Raw genomic sequence first — 23654 nt, forward strand, 5'->3', positions numbered from 1 at the left:
ATGATTCCAACACCTTAAAATTCCAAATTAGACTGTGGCCAAGAAGAAACCATAGTGAAAACACTCAAATGGACGTAGAATGGAATTATTGGGCTTTCTATCTGGAAAGAGGCTCCTTGTTTTGTTTTGTGTTTCCAACGGAGGCCCCGAAAAGATAATAGGCTTATCTAAGATACCACGGCCATTTAGTGGACAAGCTGGCGTCAAATCCCAGGCTTCATCAAACGCTCAAAACAAGTTCCACCTGATGCCAGGTGAATCAGTGAAGAAAGATAACCAAACTTGATATTTGGTGCAACAGGCTCCAAAGGAGATGGGAACCAACTGAATCTCCCTGCCCCACACTCTTAGACATCTGGCAGCCTAAAGACACAACCTGTGCAGAAATCTTGAAGAGAGGGCCTTCCATCCTGGATGACACGTAATTTTGTGGAACTCAGAAGTTTTGTTTTAAAACACATAATAAAAGAAACCAAACTCAAGAATCTAGTGTTTGAGTGCAGTAGACTGCAAGGAGTTCTCGCTTATTAAAGTGTTCAGTGAGCACCATCATGAAACCTCCTAGGAGCGTACATTCCCCCCACCTTGCGTCTCAAATCAGGACCATAAAGGGCCTTCCGTTTTTGGCATTGTACCTCCCCCTTTGCCCCCTTCCCACTACTTTTATTTTTGCCTTGGTATTACTGGAAAAGACCAACAGTACAGGTTGTGACAGGATAAGAACAGTAGTCTCTCCATCCTGAAAGAAGCACTAACCCTCACCCTCTTCCTTAGGGTGGAGAAGCTAACAGTTTCCAGTAACTTTTTCACTGTGGTCTCCAAGCTCAGCCAAATTCTCCATAAATGCAAGTAGTGATGAAAAGGTGCTCAATGTGGGTTTGATCCACAAAAGCACGTGTCATAGGTTCCCATCCCCTACCTCATGGACCCTCTGCTGCTCTGGGGCCCCATCCATACCATAAGCAATTTTCCACCAGGGCCCTCCCCTCCATTCACAGCACTTCTTCTTTCCCTTAATGGTGATATCTAATCAAACTCATCACAACTAAGAAGGCTTACAAACTAGTGCTAATAAAGCCTGTGCATTCAGAACAGAAAGAGGAGAGTATGTAAAAGTGAAGTAGCAAAGGTGCATTCTTCTCAGAGTTAAGATTTGGACAAGGTTACAGAGAAGCTAAAAGCCCTGAGTTCTAGCTAAACCACAGCAATAAGCAACCCCTCATTGGTCACCTCCTGTTCTAGCTTAGATATCGCCTAGAGACGAGCAGCACGATTTGCTGGCACCTGTACCTGTCTGCACCAAGGCTGAGACAGGTCTGAAACAAGCAGCTTGCTTATTTCCTTACCCTCTGCTTCCGCAGGCTTCCTGGGCTGGTGGGTGATGGGCTTGGCGACTTGCCTGAGCGCGGAGTAGAGAGCTGACTACCAGGGGTTCCATTAACTAGAAATACAAAGAATCACACACAGAGAAAAATGGCACGTTAAATAATTTTCATGACAAATCATCTTCTGCAAGAAATAAACAATTATATAGAGAGCCATCTACTAGAACTCTAGACACCCTTCCATATGTACACTGAGGAAGAGCTTTGGGGAAGCAACCTTCAGAGAGTCACAGTTTTGTAAATCCTGTGTTTCATAGAGCAGCAGGTTACAGAATTATTTTTTAAGATGTACCTTTCACAACTTTCCTGATGAATGTATTAATGATGTCTTTAACTGTGCCAGCAGGGACTTTAGGAATGTATGGTCCTGAGACATTTTCAATGAGATTAATCCTTAACTCTTCAGTTTAGCTACCTAGTACTACCCAGCAGGAATAAATATAAGCACAGATCACCAGTGACATTCCAGTGACCTGATAAATAGATCACTGTATTTGTATAACTAATAACTCACTTCTAGAAAAATGTCCTGCATCCACCTGTGTCTTGTCCATCCCCCTAGCCTGATTGTGATGGACCTGCCTTGAACAGGACAGTCATTGGCCACAGACGCTGAGAAACTCCTCACGGTTTCTCTTTGCTGCCTTTGAAAAGAAAAACTGCTAACAAGTTCAAATCACTGGAATTCTACCCAGTTCACAAGAGTTTTATGCACATTTTCACTAAACTGAACTAAAGCCACAGAACTCAAGTAAGCCATTCTTTTCTCTAAGTAACATCATCTCTAACAACAGATGAAACACTTAAAGACATGGTTTTATAAAGATGTATCAGGTCGCCTCTATTTTACCTGTAAAAATGGCATTACAGCCCCACAGTCAGTGAAGTAGAATTAACCAGGAGACACATAGATTCTTGAGGGTGCAAAATAAATGCTTTCCACAAGGGAGAGCAGCAATGCATTTCACTTACCTTCTATGAGTTCTAACATGGACACAGTCTTAGTGTTGGACCTGAATACCAACGGCGGAATCCCGTCTCAGCACTAAGCCAAGCACCCGCGGAAACGGGAATCAGTTGGATGAGTTTAAGGATGGCTAAGGCTGCTCCCAGAGCAGGCTGAATGAGATGCAGGATTCATCAGCAGATGCCTTTTCTGCGTAAAGCTGACGTCTCCCAAGCAGCAGTGGGAGGTGCAGGTTCTGTCTTAGGCTACATCAAAGGTGTCAATTAAGCCTCTTGCCAACAGCAACCCCCATCCCGACACCACTCCCTTCCGGAAGCCCCAGTGCTGTCAGTACTTTGCACTGAATCATAATGAAGTGGCCCTGGGGGCAAGAGATCCAGTGACTCATCTGAGAATCGAAATGACAATAACTCTTCTAAAGCCTGGTGACTACCAGGTAATCAGGAAACCCTCACACAATTCAGTGGCAAGGTAGGATGTTTATTGATTTTTCGCACTTGATGTTTTCCCAAAAACTTACAACCCTGGAAAGTGGGAAGCTCCTTGTTTTGTCATCTCCTCCAAAGACCTTAAAAAATGTCACATACCCCATGCTGCATTAATTTGTAGTTTTGCTTTTGAAATGTATTTGGCAACTCCTAAAAATAGAAACCTAAAAACTATGAATTTTTTTTTTTTTTTTTTTTTTTTTGCAGAGAGAGTGAACTGGAAAGCTGAGAATGCTTTAATTTGCTTGCATGCCACCATCCTGTCTTTGCTGAGTGAACTTCACGCTCGGACCTCATCACATTAGACTTCCTCAGCCAGTAGCCTCTAAGGAAGGGGCTCAGAAATAGACAAGGATTAAAGACAAGGGCAGAAGCAGAGCCTATAACTAGTAAGAAAGGGATGCCTTACTGGTTGGCTGGAGAACACATTTTGTGAATATAATATTTTCTTTACCCACCTGCATTCTACTGCACATCTTTATGTCATACCTAAAGGCTACATAGATTGGAGGGAAAAAATGAGCAAATAGGGAAGCAAACACAGTGTTAACACTTTTCACTTTGAGACTCTGATCTTATCCAGCTAATGGAAAATGAAGAAAAAGAGACAAAGGGCTCACAAGAAAACAGTCTCAGGAATACCTTGCTTTAAAAAGTAAAACAAAACAATAAAAGCCTGTACGTATTTAGTAAGTATCCATCATATGTGTATTTTTAAGGCATTTTTTGAAAGGCATTTATTTTTATTGAAGGCATTTTTATGCACCAGTCAATGCACTTAGACCTTTTATATATGAACATATATGCATCTGTATGCATCAGTATGCATATATATTACATCATTTAACTCACACAATAACTCTATAAGATTGGCAGTATCATTTCCACCCATTTTACAGGTGAGGAAATTGAGGCTTAGAGATGATGAGTCATTTGACAAGCAAATATGGAGCAGAGCCTAAAATCTAACCTAGGCAGTTCAAAACCTGCAGTCTTACTACTACCTTGCCTTACTGTGCCAGCCCTTTAACCTACAGGTAAACCAGATAACTAAGCTAGTAATTACAATAAAGTATTTTGAGAGGGGAAGTGAGGCAGGATAGATAGTCAAGGAAGTGACCACGTTCTCGGGATGCAGCATTGGTGGTGATCTCACAGCCAACACAATAAGCCTTGGCATTCACATCATAAATGAGCTCATTTAAGCAAAGCTATCTTCAGGAGGGACTGTCCCCTCTCTAGGGCATGTGCATTTTGATTTTAATTGTCATCAAACTGACCCTTTGCTCATTTATAGTAAAAAACACACCCCTGGGTGGAGATTTAAGATGCTAATGAGACATGTGATATATGAACACGCACATACAGCTACAGTGCACGTGCACCCAGAGGACCACCCAGAACATGCTTACTAGCAACACCTCTTCCCAACTCCTTATGAATTATCATGTAACACTCCCACAAAGGGGGTTTCTCTAGCAATAATCAACACTGCCTCACCCTTGCAAGCAGCCCGCCCTGAACTCTCTCTCTCAGGGTATACTGTCTATTCTGCATCTAACTTTCAAAATACTCTTTTCCTTTTGCAGTGAATGACTCTCTGCTGCATCTCCTTTGCTGTGTGTCTTTTGTTTAAATTCTTTTAAACTAAGAAGACAAGAACCGAGGTATCACAACAGCCATTAACAGAAGTATTGGGTGTTGCAATTGGAATCCTAATAACCAACAGTGAGAGTTGGCCTATGCCCTTCATAGAGGGCAGTGGATACAGAAGTTAGCCTGGTGAAGCAAGGGGGGGCACAATGAAGGAAAAGTGTCCTCAGCCCAGGGATCTCCTGTTTCAGGGCTGGATACAAGAAAGGAGGCCAGTGTGGTACACTGAAGAGACTTAAATAACTAAGTAAAGCAAGTATGTGGGGTTGGAGGCGGAGGAATGTCAGGAATGAGATGGAGGCAGGGGCCGCATAGTGAGTAGGGCTTTAAAATTCATGTTAAGGAGTTTGGTTTTTATCCAAAGGGCAATGAGAAGAAAAACAAAAACAAAAACAAAGATTTTAAGCAGGCGCCACAGGATCAGGCTTGCATTTGAAAATGCTCTCCAGCTCTTGCCCTGTCAAGAATGGATTAGAGGGAAACAATACTGGGTGCAAGGAGAATGTCAAGGTAGGAGAGAGTGGGGCACATTTAAGGGTCCTATGGTAGAGATGCTGACGTGGCTGATCTAGGGTAGTGTCATGGGGTGGAGGTAAATGGAAACGTTCCAGAGAAATGTAAGAGGTAAAAACTATAGAACTTGGTAATTGATTGGCTGTAGAAGATTAAGGCCAAAAGGGAGCATGTTTGAAGAAGAGTTTGGACACTTTGAACAGAAGCACCTTAGGTAACATCAGTTCTGCCATGTAAGTTGGTGCAATGTTTTCTGTTTTAGATGAAGAAACATGTTTAGTCGGGTAACTTGTCCAAAGACAAACAGCTGGAAGATGGCAGAGTTAAAGCTGGATTTCATTTAGGTCTTACTCAAAAAACTTTGCACTTTTCCCATGAGTGGCTGGTCCTGGCACCTCAGGGCATGTCCAGAACCCTCCTAGCATCTGCAGGGCTGAGGATGCCTAGGCTTCTCTCTCTACCACCGGGACACTCGGATCTGCCTCCTTTAGGCAAGGTTATTGCAATGGTAATTGTGGTTTTTGCCATTAAAAGTAAAGCAAAAACTGCAATTACTTTTGCACCAACCTAATAAAACCACTGGGCTCAGTGCTTCTATTTGCATCGCCATCTCTAGAAAAATGAAACTCAAGTGCCAGACAAGTCATTTACAATCAAATGCTTTTGGAACACAACTTGTCTGAACATTGGGAACAGCATGTACTCTTAGGGTCAGAGCTCTGTTCAGACTCTTCCTCTTGGCCATACAGAAGAGCATTAGCAACTTCTTAAAATGGTTCTTGACATCCAGAAAGGATTACACACCTTCTTGTTGAATCACTGCTGGGATAAATAATTTTCTTTCATAAATAAGTTTGACACATGTACTGAGTACACTTGGTTTTTACTCTGTAATGCCAGAAGTTTCTAAGTGCCAATAACAAGGCTTTGTGACTTATTTAATAGAACTTATTAAAATTCAACTTAAAATGGCATTATTTTTTCAGAGGCCCTTATTACACAATTTTTTATCTTGAATGGGAACAATTAAACTAACACGGTTGTTGTTAAACAGCCAAGCAGGGCTGAACAATTAATTAATTCAATCTGAATCCACTAAACTCTGAATTAGTAAAGAACTCATTAAAATCGCTGCCTTTACCCAGTTCTGGTCTCCTTTGCTTTTATCTGTATAGGTACATTTTCTTATTTTAAAAAATAGGAAATGTCATCCTTTGCTGTGCTTGTTACCCTTGAATGAGAAGTGCTCAACTTCAAAATGGATCATTCACTGATACCATGATGACCAATTAACATCACTGGCCACCAAAGAGCTGTGGAAGAAATCTCACTGCAGAGCTGACTTCTATCCCTCCCGACGGTACATGACCCTCCTTTATTTCGACTCAGCTGTCACCTAAGCCTGTCAGGGATCCAACAGCATATACCGGTCACAGCACACTGTTGAATAATACTCCTCAGGAAGTGTGCAGATCCACCTTTTCCTTCATCATTTCAGACAGGTGAACCAACTCTTCTTCACTAACTGGAGCCACGAGTCCAGGGCCCTAGATATCAACCTATCAGCACACATAGTGTACACTTAGTACATGCTAGATTCTTATTGCTCCCTGTCCCCAAGATGCTTATGATTAAACATCAAAGTTACTTTAAAAAATCTAGAATTTGGAAATACTTGGCTTAATTTACAAATTCATTGCCCTTTTAAATGACTTTCCACGCATATGTAGGTTAACCCTTCTTTCTGCAGTCGCGTTCCTAAAAGTCTCAGACACCAAGTGAAAGCTGAATGTTAGTGTCTCAAATTGGTTCTGAAGTCAGAGAAATCTCCAAGCGAGACTATCTAATTAAAAGATGTGCAACTTTTTGGACGTGAAATACACCTTGCTGTTTCCCTGTCTTCTTTTAGCACTTAAGGAGGCTCATTTATTTCTGGTGCTGCACTTGTCAAGATTTGGGGAGAGAATGTGTTTGCATATATGTGTGTGTCCTTGGGTTTGGGGGTGGCGATTCAGGCACGCTGCCAGGGAGATCTGGCTTCCTGCCTTAGACTCTCCTTTACTCCCTAATCATGGTGTAGGCTGTTCATTCCCTAAAATCTCTTTCTCAGCTTTTGTTCCTTGCTTGCCACATTATTGAGAAGGAAAAAAAAAATGCAGGGGGTAGGGGGTGCATAGGGAATCAGTTGAGACCAAGAGAAAAGAGACAACTACCTAACAGAGGGAAGAAGACGTACTTTTTCCCTAATTTTAGCTTCTTGGGTGCTCACCTCATAGGTGAGGTGGAGCTCTGATTTTCTCCATGTCTGTTTCCTCTTCTTGAACTGAGACAATGGGTCCAATTCAAAGAAACCATCTACTGAGAATAATGGGAAGGAGGGGCCCCAGGAACAGAGGAGAGGGAGACAGGGACACAGCTCTGTGAATTAATTTTTTAAATAAATACTTACAAAGGCTCCAAACCTCAGGAAATTTAGGCAACAGCTCCTAGTGTTTCTCAATTCATTCATGCGGTCAACATTTACCCAGTAGTTACCATGAACTCACAGTCACTGCAGAATGCACAAAGAACCCCTGCTCTCAGAGACTTTACAACTGAGCAAGGTGGTGCAACGTGTCATCTGTGCATCAGCTGCTGCAGTACTGCAGGGCTGGGGAAGACCCTGGACAGTGAGGTGATCCGGGAAAGTGGCAGAGGTCTGCAGGGCCAAATTGGGTGAGTGGGCTTTAGACAGCTGAAGAGAAAGAGGAAGACATTCTAGCTAGGCCGAGTGAGAGGAATAAAGGGATGAGGTGGAAAAGCCCAAGCTGGGGACAATTTAAATTTGTTTCTAGGATGGAGCATGGGTCCAGAGAAGAAATGGGGGACATGAGTGGAAAGGAAGCTGTCCTTCACTTGAGAACAAGTTCAGACTTTATTTGGCACACAACAGGTGATGGCAGCAGGTTGGACATTGGTGCCCAGGGCAGATGTAAGATAAAGTGGGAGGACACCAGCCAGCAATGGCATCACCACAGGGAGAATGGTGACCCACTGAGTGTGGACAGGGTGGAGAGAAAAGAGTTGGTGACGATTTGGGGTACAAGAAAAAAAATTTAATTAAACAATAAAAAAAGACCAACTAGAGTCCTGTGATGTAAAATTAGGAAATTTTTAGATCTGATCCCTATCAGCTGGGATCCAAGAACAGGCTATGGTCGTGATAGGGGAATTGGGGACCACAAGCACCAAGGGTCAGGGTGGATGAGGGTCCTGGGGTTGATCCCTACCAACCAATTGCTGCAGGACAGCTCCCGCTAGAGTAAAGCCTGGAGCCAGCCTGGGAAAGGACCCACGGTGACCACCAAAAATCACACTCCCAGACCAGGTCCCCCTGCCATCTGGTATTGCCCATTCCTTCATAGGCCACAGTGGTGTCCTCACTGCTGAATCCTACGATCCCCATTCAGTTCTCATGCTACCTGACATCTCAACATCAAGCATTTCTGCCCCGTCCTTCATCTCAAAACTTCCTGCCCCTTTGACTTCTGTCCCTGTACTCTTACTGTTCTTCCCTGCTTCTGCTGATTGCTCTTAGAAATGCAGATTTCTGGCCAGGCACAGTGGCTCACGCCTGTAATCCCAGCACTTTGGGAGGCCGAGGCAGGTAGATCACGAGGTCAGAAGATCGAGACCACCCTGGCTAACATAGTGAAACCCCATCTCTACTAAAAAAAAAAATACAAAAAATTAGCCGGGCGTGGTGGCGGGCACCTGTAGTGCCAGCTACTCGGAGGCTGAGGCGGGAGAATGGCATGAACCCGGGAGGCGGAGCTAGCAGTGAGCGGAGATTGCGCCCACTGCACTCCAGCCTGGGTGACAGAGCGAGACTCCGTCTCAAAAAAAAAAAAAAAAAAAAAAAAAAAAAGAAATGCAGACTTCCCTCCCCCATGGTTCCATTTTCATCTTTACAAATCTCTTGTTGAGGCAGCGGGGAGGTACCTTATGTTTCTATTATTCAAATCACTACAATATACCAGGGTCTCCCAAATATATATTGTTAGCGCAGATCTCCTGACTTAGAACAGTTATTTATTTCCAATTGCTTACAGACATTTCCAAATCGCCTCACACTCCACATGTCTAAAACGAAACTCATTCCTTACCTCTCCTCATCCAACAAACCTGCTTCCTATCTCTGATCCCTCTCTCTTCTTCTAGCCTCACATCCAGTTAAATTTCTGGTTTCATTTCCCTTTGAGGTCTCCCCCAGCTCTTTCAGTTCTGTCTTGACAATTTCATTCCAGGATGACTACAATGGCCTCATAGAGCCTTCCTGGCCCTTGGCCTTTCATGTGTAGCAATTTTTTCCACCGCCATGCCACTGTTTCCAAAACTCAACTGCGATCTTTCATGGCACTGTGAAAAATCCCCTTTCACTTCATAATACCTACAATCTACGGCACAAACATACTTCCACGACCCTGTGCAATTTGACCACAACCAACGGGGCTACCACCATCTTTCCAACTCTTTCTTAGAATTCTATCCTGCATTTTTATTGAACAAGCAACTATTCCCTAACTATGCCATATAGTTTAATGTCTTTGTGCCTTAGCTCACATTGGGAGGGAATGCCCTCCTGGCCCTTTTTTACATCCAAATTTATAAATCCTTTTCTCTTGGAAGAGCTTTCTGACCCTATTAATGAGATCTAACCTGTTTCCTCTAGGTCATCACAGCACTTATTACACTATTATAGTTACATGGCATACAGTCAAGTACCACAAAACAATGTTTTGGTCAACAAGGGACCATATATCCGATGGTGGTCCCACAAGATTACAATTCTGTATTTTCACTGCACCTTTTCTATGTTTACACCCGTTGAGATGTGCAAATGCTTATCATTAGTTACAATTGCTAGGATATTCAGTACAATAACATACTGTATAGGTTTATAGCCTAGGAGCAATAGGCCATACCACATAGCCATGTGTGTAGCAGGCTATACCATCTAGGTTTGTGTATGTACACTCTAGGATGTTCACACAATGGCAAAATTGCCTAATAACACATTTCTTGGAACACATCCCCATCATTAAGCAACACATGGCTGTATATGTTTCTCTCCCTACTATAATATAAGCAACTTGAAGGCAAGGACTGTGGTTTAATCATCTTTGCACCCTTGGGACCTAATGCATGTCTGGAACACAGTAGATACTCAGGAAATATTTAATTAACCTGGGGCATTAACTGTGAGAAATTTATACAAGCAGTTGATGTAGGTTGCTGCCCCCAAGTAGACAGTAAGTCAAGATAATGGTTAAAGGCTTTGAAGAGTATCTTTGGAGGTTCTGCTGGGGTGAACACTAGGAAGAATTGGTGGGTGCAGAGAAAGGAGAAATGGAAGGAGGGATGAGCATTACATGCAGCCAGAAATTCCAAAGACACAAGGGATGAATCACCAACCTCTCGATTTTCTTGATGCATTTTGTTCTCAACAATTTCCTTGGAGCTCCAAAGCAAAAAAGATTCTCCTTAGACTGTATAAGGCTGAATTCTCTACACTAAAGGAAAAGACTGAACTCAAAATTAATAGCTGGCAATCTGCCTTTGAAGGTGTTTGATATAAATCAAAAGAATTTGACAAACTGGACTAGTAGTGAGCTGATTAAAATTCTCTTCACTTTCTCAGCTTTGATTCTTATCTGCATATGTTGCATAAAATATTTTTATAGAACTGTAAAAAAGTAAAATTTAAATAGCATGAATAAAAAGACTTTAGGATTTCTGGAGTAACATAGAAGTAAGTTTTAAGGCTGGGTGTTCAGAATGGTGCTTCGTCATGGTAGATGTTCATTAACTGAGCCATTTGGGTTTTCCTTCTTTCAAATGTTTGCCCTTGCATCTCCAGCACCCAACGTTGCTGGTCCACTGTAGATTCTCAATGCATACTGAATGAATGAATGGTTGTTGCCATGAATGTTTCTACTCTATAAGCTTCTGAAGGGCAGGAAAGTACGTTATCTCATATTGGAATTGAAAGGTGTGAGGCACTCATTGGGTCTCAGTTATGTCTGCTATGGGTTCCACAGACAGAGATTCTAAATACAGGGTATCATTCTATGATAAAAAGTTGGCTATCTAAATGGAAATAAAAACTGTAAAACAAACCAAAAAAACTCCATTTTTCTTCTCTTTTTTTTTTGGAATGGGGTCTCATTCTGGCATCCAAGCTGGAGTGCAGTGGTGTGATCATGGCTGACTTTAGCCTCAAACTCCTAGGCTCAAGACGTCATGTCACCTCAGCCTCCCAAGTAGCTGGGACCACAGGTGTGCACCATTACACCCAGCTAGTTTTTAAATTTCTTGTAGACACAGGTCTCGGTATGTTGCCTAGGTTGGTCTCAAACTCCTGAGCTCAACCAGTCCTTCTGCCTAGGCCTCCCAAAGTATTGGGATTAAAGGTATAAGCCACCATGCCTGGCCCCAGAGCTTTCCCAAATCCAAGAAAAGATCAAAATTTTGAAATTTGTAAGTTTTAAGGAGGACTGCAGCTGTGAAACTTCAAGATAACCACAGTTTTCTTGTAAGATTAAGAAAACAATATAAAGCCAACTGAAATTTTATCAGTCTTTATTAAAACCAAAGTAATGTATATTTTATTCCTATTTTTAGAGTTATTTTGCTATAATTTCCCTAAGTAGATTAAAAAAATTGCTTAAAAGAATTTTACTTTTGCCACTGCACTCCAACTTGGGTGACAGAGTGAGACCCTGTCTCAAAAATAAAATTAAAGAATTTTACTTTTAACTTATACATTTTACTAGATCTGTGTTCCAAATATATACACATGTATGAAGAGTCAAACCCATATGAAACTCCTTATTCCTTATGATGCTCTTACAGATTCTCATTTCTTTAAGAAGCAGCTAGAAGTCATTTTCCAATTTCTTAGTGATTCATCCTCCAGTGTCTCAGCATGCAATTTGTCTGGAGGCTCTTTACTCTTTTCATGTGTTATTAAGGCTTCTGGTTTCTCTTTGCTAGCTCTGTTTGCCTTCTTTCAGCCTTTTCTGTTATGGAGACTAATCATAATTCAACAGGTATGTGAATCATGTTATCTGTGAGGCCTTGACTCCTATGCTTCTTGAGAATAGGGGCTTTCTTTCATCTCTGCATCATTAGTGCCTAGCAAATGCCTGACACTAGTTGGTCTGTAACTGATAGTTCTGAAAGTGTAAATGAACACCTAACATTAATAAATCACTTTGAACCTCTTTTAGTGCTATGAAGAGAAATGGGTAAGGGACAAAGGGAAGATTTACAGAGGATTCTCATTCTTGTTCTAATGCTGACTTACAAGGGAGGTTTCTGTCCAGCAATGCTATACATCAGGAAGTTGGGGTAAATCATTCACCTCCTGGAACGCTGGTGCCAAGGGACTAATACTTAGGCTTATGTTGCAAGGTGCTGTGATGCTGTGAATTGCAATCTCAAATTAGGCACTAGATTAATTGTTTCCTGGAGATCAAAACTCTAGTAAGTGGAGGTGAAGAAATAGGTATCAAGGACTGCCAGCCTTGTGTGTCTAGAGTACCAGAAGCCCCCGGTGCCAGCCCCGAGTTGCCATTCTGAACTCTGGGACTCAGAGCAAAGCAGTTATCCCAGCCCTGCCTCTGTGTCCTTATTTCTACAAACAGAGATAATATTAACTTGCCTTACTTGCCTGCTGTTAGGAAATTAATAGGAGGATCAAAAAAGATTGAAGAAATAAAAGCCGTATGTAAACTATAATGTTTCAGGTAAATATAAGTTAACCATGTTATATTCATAGCAGCATAGCCTGAAAACTGTGCAGATCTTAACTTTATAATATGCTCCAATTTCTGTATAATATAGGAAACTGAATACTGGAAGTAGAAATTTAAACACTGAAGTAGAAATCATTATAAACTTTGGGTTAACGTTTTGGGGGAAAACAAAGATTCTTTTTTTTTTTTGAGACAGGGTCTCACTCTGTCGTCCAGGCTGGAGTGCAGTTGTGCAATCTCGACTCACTGCAACCTCTGCCTCCCAGGGTCAAGCCATCCTAAGTAGCTGGGACCACAGGAAACAAAGCAACCATCATTCCAGGCTAATTTTTGTATTTTTTTTTTTTTTTTTTTTTTTTTTTTTTTTAGAGACCAGGTTTCACCAGCCTGCCTTGGCCTCCCAAAGTGCTGGGATTACAGGCATGAGCCACCACACCCGGTCTAAAGATGCTTTAACATTAAAAAATCAGGTGGTAGTTGGGTTTGGGCCAATACCAATGTTTATGGAGTATTTAAGTAAAATTCATGTTTGAGTCCATATGATTGATGAAAAACACTAAACAGGCTATTTTAAGAAAATGTGATGTAATCCATATAGAGATAATTAAATGTGCCTTTCCACTAGTTCCAAGAGCTATAGTTGAGTAGGGACAGGAGACCTGGGCCAGAGCAGTGGAGGGGCCCTGAGAGAGGGGCTTCCCTGACATCCAGCAGCTACACTTGCCTCTAGGAGAACTGGCAACACTGCCGAACTCCTTAACCTCTGGGCCCGGTTCCAGGGAAAGGAGGTGGTCCTGAGGTCACTGGCACAATCCACACATTTGTGACTGGGAGTTGACTGCCCTGTGAAACTCTCTAAATTGGTACCATCCAAAGGAAAGTGGTAACAAGTCACTTTTGGTAGCAAGTCAGAATCAAGAGATAGTCAGTGCATATAATAATCTCTTATATAATCAGAAAATGATTGCATGTTATCTCTTCCAGGTCAAAATGCAGCAAGTTGAAAATTTTATATACACAAAAAGCTCACATTAAACAAAATATGATCAGTGTTATATAATTAACTTTGACCTAGAAGTTAAAGTGCTAATTTTTCAAGAACATATTAATTTTAGAATGAATTTGGACTCTACTTTCTTTATGAAAATGATACTACTTGGTATGACTTACCTATCACAAATTCCAAGTTAGTGCTGGTCAATTCAACCAGGTTTCAACTAGAGTTGAAAAGGACTTCAAGGAAAAAATAGAATGTGGAAATGCTTGTTTGGAGCAACCTGTTGATTTTGAGGCAATGTGTCCTACCCATTTTAAACTTCTAAAAGGAATAATTACAAATGTTGGCAGTGACATACAAGTACATTTAATATATTCGCCTATCTTCTTGAGTTTCCAAAATTACTTTTCAGAAATGAATATAAATTCTTACAATGCTGAATAGTGATTACATTACCAGTTAATTATAAAATGAAATTATTGCCTATATGCATAATTATATTTTTAAGATTAGACTCATCAGTCCATTCTTTAACATGTACGCAAGAATCTGATCCATTCCCCATCTTTATTGACTTAAAGGGAGAAGAAAGAAAGAAAGAAAGAGAGAGAGAGAAAGAGAGAGAGAAAGAAAGAAAGAAAGAAAGAAAGAAAGAAAGAAAGAAAGAAAGAAAGAAAGAAAGAAAGAAAGAAAGATCCTAAACCCTGGAGTATCTAGAGTGTCTAACAACCTACAGCTCTTTCTTTTTTTTTTTTTTTTTGAGATGGAGTCTCGCTCTGTCTCCCAGGCTGGAGTGCAGTGGCACCATCTCCGCTCACTGCAAGCTCCACCTCCCTGGTTCACGCCATTCTCCTGCCTCAGCCTCCCGAGTAGCTGGGACTACAGGCGCCTGCCACCACGCCCGGCTAATTTTTTGTATTTTTAGTAGAGACAGGTTTCACTGTGTTAGCCAGGATGGTCTCGATCTCCTGACCTCATGATCCGCCTGCCTCAGCCTCCCAAAGTGCTGGGATTACAGGCGTGAGCCACCGCACCTGGCCCAACCTACAGCTCTTAACAACAAAACTGCTAAAAACAATGACAATAAAAAGTTAAAAGCTGCAGTGCATATTGATTTTCTTGGAATATCTGTAATATAAAAAACATAAGAATTTGGCTAATTACCCATTATTAGATGCATCTGCCCCACACTTGTTTTTTTATTCATCTTATATACTGAGAAGATAGGAAAGGTTAAGTAAAATTTAAGTCAAAATTGGTTTGGATGGAGAACTAATTTTGTTTTTTAATATTGATGATTTTTAATAGTATTGATACTATTCATTAATTCATTAATATATTAATTGATACGGTTTCATTAATATAGGCTCTCATTCTCTTTCACATCCTTCTGTGATTGCATTAAGTAGCCAACATTTTAGGGGCAATAAGCTGGCTGGACTTATGACTTTGTTCTCCTTTATTGCTCCATGGGAGTTCATCCTATAGCCCAGATTTATTTATTTCTTTATTATTTGTTTTGAGACAGTGTCTTGCTCTGTCATCCAGGCTGGAGTGCAGTGGCGTGATTTCTGCTCACTGCAACCTCTGCCCCTCAAGGTTCAAGCGATTCTCCTGCCTCAGCCTCCTGAGTAGCTGGGATTACAGGCACCCACCACCATGCCCGGCTAATTTTTGTATTTTTAGTAGAGATGGGGTTTCACCACATTGGCCAGACTGGTCTCAAACTCCTGACCTCAAGTGATCCACCCCCATCAACCTCCCGAAGTTCTGGGATTACAGGTATGAGCCACCAGGCCGGGGCCTATAGCCCAGATTTAATCAGAGAAAGTGAGAAATGTTTTTTAGTTAAGATTGAACATCCTCCACAGAGCTCAATATTAACCTGTCAGCTGGACAAGCTCAGTTCTTCCAGGGGAGTTTTCCACGCAGCAATTCCAGGATCACTCTGTCTGTCATTTTGTGGAGGTCCTCTTCTCTATGTGTGGGTGGTATCTCTCTTGAAGGGAGAGACTTTCCCTGACATCCTGGGGAAGGGATCATCTTCAGAAAGAAATTCTCTTTTCTCCCAGGTGACTGACTCTCTGAGGCCAGGCCATTGCAAGGAGGGAGAAAAGGAAGTTGGCATCTGGTACTCTCCTTTGTTCATTGCTCTTTTGGTCTACACATCAAGGTATCTAAAAGGTCTGCTCTTGGATTGCAAGGACACTGATGGACATTGCTACTTGGAGGCAAACAGGGAGGTAGAAAGGAAGTCATCTCTGTCATGCCAGTAAATGAAGATGAACAAGTCATATCTTTCCCTCCAGATTATCCACAGTCAAATGATTTTCTGCATTTACTTCCTTTCTGTTTTCCAAAACCCCCTGCTTCTCAAAGTGTGCATTGGAATCAGCTGGAGGGCTTGGGAAACTCCAATTTGCTGGGCTCTAGCTCCAGAGTTTCTGATTCAGTGGTTCTGGAGAGGGAGCTCAGGGCTTTGTAGTTCTAACAAGTGCTCAGGTGATGGTGATGCTGCTAGTTTGAGAACCACTGCCCTCACCTACTGTTTCTCAAAATGTGGACCACGGACTACCTGATCCTAATCACCTGGAGTACTTGCTGAAACACAGGTTTAGGTCCTTAGTCAGAATCTCGGGGTGTGGGGGTTCAGGATGACAAACTTTGCCAAGTTCCCAAGTGACTCTCATGAGCTCTAAGCTTTGAGTCTACTGTCTCATCCTTTAGCAATGCCTCATTTTAGGGCTCTATCCTATCTTCATGAGCAGTGTCATACTAAGGGAGGAGTTCTCAGCTCACCTTTAAACTACAGAGGCAAACAAGATGCATCTCAAGTGCCAGCGATGCTCTGAAACGTATTTCCTGACTGGCTATGATGCAGGCTATGCTGTGAGAAGGAGGCATTGGCAGCCCATTGATGCCACCCTAGGTTGAGAGTCAGAGGGGAAGGTGGTCTTTGGAGATCTGTCTAGAGAATAGCAGTAATTGGTAAAACTCCAAGGGGAAGGAGACTCTTAGAGAATCAAGGAGGGCTGGGTGGTCTAGCTGGCCCCTGACCTATAATGATCCACCCTATTGAGAGTTCCTTCTTAGGCAGCCTCAGCCGAGAGCTCTTTTCACACTCCCCCTAGCCCATGCTGTTGAGTAAAAGAAGGCCCCCAAGTAGGCCCCAGAGGTCTTTATTCTTATTTATAAGAGCTTCTTGTCTTCATGAAATCAGGTAACAATCACTTTGACATTTGCATCGTTTAATAATTCCCAATACAATTTGTGTCATTTAATAAATAATTCCCTTTAATAACGATAGAGACCCTTCACCTGAGACAAACAAAGAAGACACTTTCTAACTGACTTCATGTCAGTTTTAAGACCAAAAATGAGAAGGTAGGGTTGAGGTGCTCATCTTGTGCATACACAGCCTCTCCAACACCAGCACTAGAACCCACTGAGAGACAGGCTCAGGCCAAGGTCACTGCAGCAATCCCTGCTCCACCCTCTCAATCTCACTACCTTTAGCTCCAGAGCCACAAAAGGAAACTGAGGCCAGAGCCAAAAGTGTGTTTAATAAAGGTTCAGCGAATACAAATGGGAAACTCTTCATAGGCCAGTCTCAGGTAGAATAAATGCTTTAACAGAGACTTCCAGAATCTGAAAGATTAACTTCGGTGGTAGAAAGGATACAAGATGATAACGTTCTTCTATTTGTGGGCAAATCTGGGTTTCCTGAGTCTTCACTAACTACATTTTTTGAAGCTCAGTGCTTTTTCTTGCAGCCAATATGCTAGACTCCAGCAAATCTGTTCAACCGCTCTAAGATGTTCTAAAATTATAAACCGGAACCTACACTCGCTTAAAAACCTCACACTCTAGGCTTCACACACCCTCTGCTCATCCTGTGTCAGGAACAAGGCAATTTCTTCAAAATCCCCTCTGCTGCTTTACCTGAGCTGGTGGAGGCAGGGGACTTGCTACGCCTGGACGGTCCTGGGCTCTTGGTGGTGCTCCTGCGGGATGATGAAGCTATTTTGGTGTAAGAAGTGGACTTCACCACTCGACATTCTGGGGAAAGAACAAAAACCACACATCATTATGGGGTAATGGCACACACACACCAACTCAAAATGCACAATAAACCTGGAAGTAGAAATATACGACCATCCTCAGTCACATCTACTTCCCACCAGCTGGGTTCTTGTCTATGTCAATGAAACCAAGAAAACAAAGAGGAAGGACAGGGTGGGCTTCTTAGACATGGAAGTAAATAATACTTCAATCCCCCTAGGTTACACTCCTTACAATAATATTTTGGCTAGATTGGGAGTGATATAGGCTAATAAAGAGGTGTTTTGTTGGGTTTCTCTCTACTCACTCCTTGAGTTATCTGTATATGTGGGTCTCTTGGGATAAACTGTTGTTGCTTCCAAGGAAAATGTTAGAAGAAAGGTCAACCTCATAAACCAAGAAATGTGGTGGTGGAAGATTCCGCCCACCACAACAGGACCAAGTTTATTGCCATGGGTCCTCACGGAGATAGTTGTGGGTCTTTATGATATGTGGGAGATGACAGCATTTGCTTGGAAGAGGTAAAACTGGTGAAGAGGTGGTATTTCCCTGCTGCAAGGGCATCCTGCCAGCCTGTGCCACCACATGAAGCTGCCACAGATTTTATACTGTGTCTGTGAAATGGTTTGTGGCTTGAGGATAAGAAACAACTTCACTTTCATTAGATTTAAATTCTCAGTGTTCATGTCCATTATATTCAATGCTGAACATCTTAAATGGCAGAGAGCTTTCTATTTCTCTCTTAGTGAGCTCCCTTGACCAATTATGATGCTGTGCAAACCCACATATCTTGTTCTTAAGAAACTGCTTCTAATAATTAACAAAAAAAGTATGCTTGTAAGGATAATCAATGTTCACTGTAGATGGAAAAATATAAAGCATATTTTAAAACACCCCCAATAACCCATGATCAAATGATACTTTATTTTTGGAGGGGGGTATACAAACTTCTAGAATTTTTGTCTATGCATTTATATATTTCAGAATTAGGATTTGTTCATATGTGTTGATCTGTTACCAACCCTTTTCACAATACAGTATCTTGTGAGCATTTTCACTCTGTTATTTAATGGCTGTTGAGCATCTGACTGCATGGAATATCATAATTTACTTAACTGAATTCCGACTATTGAATATCTAACTTGCTTTCAGTATTTCACCGTTATAAATAATTACTCAATGACACCTTTGTAAATGAGTGTGCAGTTATCCTATCACTCCCTTAGGACAGATTTAGTCCCTGGCACTTGACATTTAGTTTCTAGTAGCCAGAAACCAAGGGCACACTGTGGATGCTCAAAAATATTTACCGACCCTTTTCTTTTTAAAAAATTATAAATTCAAAATTAAAAAAATAGCAATAGCTATTTGTTCTTTCCCCTTCAATATCACTACCTTTGTGATATTGTTCTTTCCCCTTCAATATCACTAACATTTTTAATAGTGTAAGGACCTTACCATAGCTTTTCTAAGCTTATATAAACACATATATACATAGCCAGGTTTTTGTTTGCTTTTTATAAAAATGGCAAGATAGCGACATATTTTATACATTTTCCACACTTAAATAATATAATCATCTTTCTTGGTCAATCCATAGCAATCAAAACTGTTTTTCTAAACCCTGCATCATATTTTGTAATATGTTTATATCACAACTTATTCAATCATTCCCCTATTGATAGAAAGTCAGGTCACTCCTTATATTCTAATTTCTTCTTTATATTTTCCAACTTAAATAAAAAATTTTAGAGACAAGCCGGGCCAACATGGTGAAACCCTGCCTCTACTAAAAATACAAAAGTTAGCCGGGTATGGTGGTGGGCGCCAGTAATCCCAGCTACTCGGGAGGCTGAGGCAGGAGAATCGCTTGAACCTGGAAGGCGGAGGCTGCAGTGAGCCAAGATCCCAAAAACATAAATAAATAAAAATAAAAAAATTAAAATTAAAAAATTTGCTGAACAAAGTGGATTTGGTGAGTTCAAAGAGAACTTCTTAAAAGCTCTGAATGATGCCCTCCAGAAAGTCCAACAAATTGTACTTTTTTTTTTTCCCCTCAAGACAGAGTCTCGCTCTTGTTGCCCAGGCTGGAGTGCAGTGGCGTGATCTCGGGTCACTGCAACCTCCACCTCCCGAGTTCAAGAGATTCTCCTGCCTCAGCCTCCCAAGTAGCTGGGACTACAGGGCGCCCACCACCATGCCCGGCTAATTTTTGTATTTTTAGTAGAGGTGGGGTTTCATCATGTTGGCCAGGCTGGTTTCAAACTCCTGACCTCAAATGATCCACCCACCTCAGCCTCCCAAAGTGCTGGGATTACAGATGTGAGCCACCGTGCCCGGCCTCAAATTGTACTTTTATAGACAATGAGTGGTCATTTGCTGGGTCCCTCACTGAGGTTAGGTATTACATTTTCAAAAAAGCTTTGCCATTTCTAAACAAATATTGGATTTCCTTTCTTGAAATCTGAATTGGTTTGATTGCCAGTAAAGTTGTACATTTTTCCCACACGCATATTAGCCATTTGGATTTCTTCTTTTGCAATTACTTATTTATGTCCTACTTTCTCTTATTGGTTTGTAAGAGTGCATTCTATATGAAAGTTTAACACTTAGTCTATCATGTTATAAATATTTATTGTTGTAGGTAGTTGTTGAAATATGTTAGCTTTTCAAATGTGGGGAACCTTTTTAGTATGGTAGTTTTAAATTAAACTACTTTAACTTTTCCATTATATATTTTAAATCCCATTTTACGCTTTAGTAACAAAGAACTCATAATCATTCCAGATCTCATTCTGATGCCTGACTTCAAAATTTTTCTTCCCTATCCACGCAACTTCTAATTTTCTAAATTCAAAACATGTTTCTCTCTCTTATATATTCTGAATTGCTTTATATAAACATCGTTTCCTATTTTTTTCTAACATCTAAACTAACAAAGTAGTTTAAATTGTTTAGTAAGAAAAGATGTGAGTTTATATGAAATACAGATGTTATAAGACTAGAAACAGGAGATAAGTCATGGAGGAGTGTGTCTCCTAGAGAGTCTCATGAATTGAAATGGGGAAAAAGAAGAGGGAATATTAAAAAAGAAGAGGAAGCAAATTCTGCCTTGTGGTATTTCTTCTTCCTCCACTTGTTTTCATAGCCCAAAGCAAAGAGAAATGAATCAAGGCATTACAGAGCCTGCCCAGTCTTTCCCAACAGTTACTTGGGCCACTGTCACTGTTCTGGCCTTCCCAGTGACCCTGCAAGATATTTCTGTTTTTTAAAAAAAAGAAAAAAATATATACATACAGGAATATTGACAAAAATTAAAAGATAGGAGTAACCAAGAAACAACATTAACAATGTCAGAAAATACAATAGGAAAACCAGGACCGTTCCCATGGGACAATAATGCCTGAGGTGTCCGTGGAGATTTTGATTCGCAAAACAGAGCTTTGGAACGTGCCAAGGAGATCTCAGATTAGCTCATGGCTCTGACCATGCAACTGACAACACATCCTGGAGTTTGTCCTAGCTTTGGCCTCTGCCTAGCCTTTTGGAAGTACACTAGCAACCAAACTGGAATGCCACAATGTCGCCGGCCCATTGGCATGCTTCCACGTACATTTTTATCACGTGGCCACTACGTGCCAAGCATCGAGAGCTGCAGGCATGATGGAGAACAATACAAAGTTTTGGAACTCAAAACCTTTACCATCTGGTAGTGGTGCATAGAGTCTTTTCACCAGTGAGGCCTCTTTTTGCTAATTTTTATTTCATGGACCTCATGTTTGAAAAATGTTAGTTTATGCAACACATTGTTATTAAGTAACATTCAATTTTCTCATTTTAAATAAAAATCAAGATGATCATGAGGGCAGATGACCAGAACTTTTTGTTCCAGGTTATGAACATTCAGAGGTCACATAAATTTAAAACAATGATTTTAAAAGCTCAGCATCTAGTTAGCAAGAATGAATAGTTAAGATAGAAAGCTAACAGATGGTACACATTGTTCATAATATCCATCTGTGATCCACAATGTGAATTAAAAAGTTGGTTTTAGGGTTCATGGCATGCTGTTTGGCACAGGTGCCAGAGTTGCTAGCTGTGGCTATAACTACCAACCAGCAATCCAGGACACCATAATAGAACCAATCTTACCACACTCAGTTGACACTTTTCCAAGTACCAAAAAGAAACTTGGTATTTCTGTAAGGCAGCTCTTCTTATCAGAAGAAATGTAGGTATTTCATTAAGTTTTTGAAATATTGGAAAAGCCTGTGGCCTCTTATCATGCTTCCAAAGCTTCCCTTGCTTCTCCTGAACTGAGTTCTCACCATATTATTAATCAGTCAGAATTATTCATTTATTAGTCTGTCTCTCCACTCCTATACTCCATTGGATACTAACTAGTTCCTGCCATATTAAAAAGCATGAAGTAGCTGCTCGATAAATATCGGCCCAAATTGCTGCTGATCCTGTTACTACTTGTGTGAACTCTTGGTATTCACTGAACTAACCCAAACTCTCATTGTACACCCAAGAAAACTGAGTCTCAGAGAGATGAAATGACTTGCATCAGAACCCAACTCTCTTGGGTTGGTGGCTTCCTCACTAACCCCAGTATCTGATGCTGTGGCCTAAGCAAGCTGTTCCATGGTGATGAAAGCCTGGGAAATGTCTATCGGTGTCCATGGTCAGGGGCAGACAAATGGGTGATGGTGCATCAGGGGAAGAACTGCAAGCAACTGTTCTCATATCAACATTAAATAAGAAATTCAAGATACAAAAGCTACCTGTCTATCAAATGTTTAGTATATCAGAAAAAAAGAGAAACAAACTGTCTTTCAGAAATGGAGTTATAATGAAGTAATAGCTTGGAGGATCATGGAGTCTGAAAGATAATTACAAATATTTCAACTCTCGGACTACTTGCCTTAAGGATAAGAGTGATACTTCATGAGTCATATTGTGGATTAGAATAATTCCAAAGGCTTGGGTTGAATAACAAAAACAGAAACAACAACAACAGATTTATAGTAACTGCGTTTTCTAAAATGGGTCAACATAAATCCAGCTGAAGAATATTGCAGTGTCAAGCCGTAAATTATAAAAAACAAAAACAAAAACAAAAACTCCAACCATCTTTCCAAATAAAGTTTAGATTTTCCATGTTTTAATTAATTTAAATAGGAATTGTATTTTATAATGGTGAAAATGCAGTGAGGAACAAATGCTGCATGGCTTCAGAGAGAATGCCAAAATCTACATCAGCTGATAACCACAATTTTGAAACATTGTGAATAATATGACCTAAATGGCCAGTAATGTAGAAAACCTTTTTGTTCACACAAAGGACATTTTCATAGCCTCAGGCAAGGAAGAAAGCAGTGCCTTCCATTCCCCCTCTCACATGGGGGCATTTGCCTTTGAGGGCCATCACTTCTTTACTCCGATGTTTCTTGGCACCCCTATATTTCACTGACCAATTCTCTAAGAGGACTGTATTTCCTTTGGTGGTGGAGAAACTGGGTGACCCAGACACTCCTTAAGAAAGATGACACCGAAGGACTGTAGGTAAGCCACTTGAAGGAAGCTAACAGATGGTAATTTCTCTTGCTCCTAAAGATTGCAGCCTACCCAAAGGACAGGAAATCAGACCAAACTCATGAACTGGTTCTCTGATGAATGAACCTCCCATAGCATGCAAGCAAGTAAGCAACATTGAATTAAATCTCTGCTCTATTTAGTCCCTACATTCATCTGAGGTGAAAAGTATCATTCCCCACACGATCTATA

The 23654-nt window shown here is 41.0% G+C and overlaps 1 protein-coding gene across 6 annotated transcripts in view; it reads right to left on the reverse strand.

The window, feature by feature from the left end:
• Positions 1–23654, reverse strand: part of DCLK1 (doublecortin like kinase 1) — a 354866-nt gene that overhangs the window by 84353 nt on the left and 246859 nt on the right. For 3 of the 6 annotated variants that reach the window (XM_034936574.4, XM_034936575.4, XM_034936576.3), the window contains exons 5-6: positions 17745–17861; positions 1347–1441 (exon numbers count right to left, since the gene is read on the reverse strand). In XM_034936574.4, coding sequence (XP_034792465.1) covers positions 1347–1441; positions 17745–17861 — 212 coding nt within the window. Of the gene's footprint in view, positions 1–1346; positions 1442–2357; positions 17681–17744; positions 17862–23654 lie in introns of those variants that run through there. The other 3 variants (XM_003826878.5, XM_057299652.2, XM_057299653.2) reach the window with 1 other exon arrangement.

The sequence above is a fragment of the Pan paniscus genome, chromosome 14 (assembly GCF_029289425.2).
Source record: "Pan paniscus chromosome 14, NHGRI_mPanPan1-v2.0_pri, whole genome shotgun sequence".
NCBI classification, from domain to species: domain Eukaryota; kingdom Metazoa; phylum Chordata; class Mammalia; order Primates; family Hominidae; genus Pan; species Pan paniscus.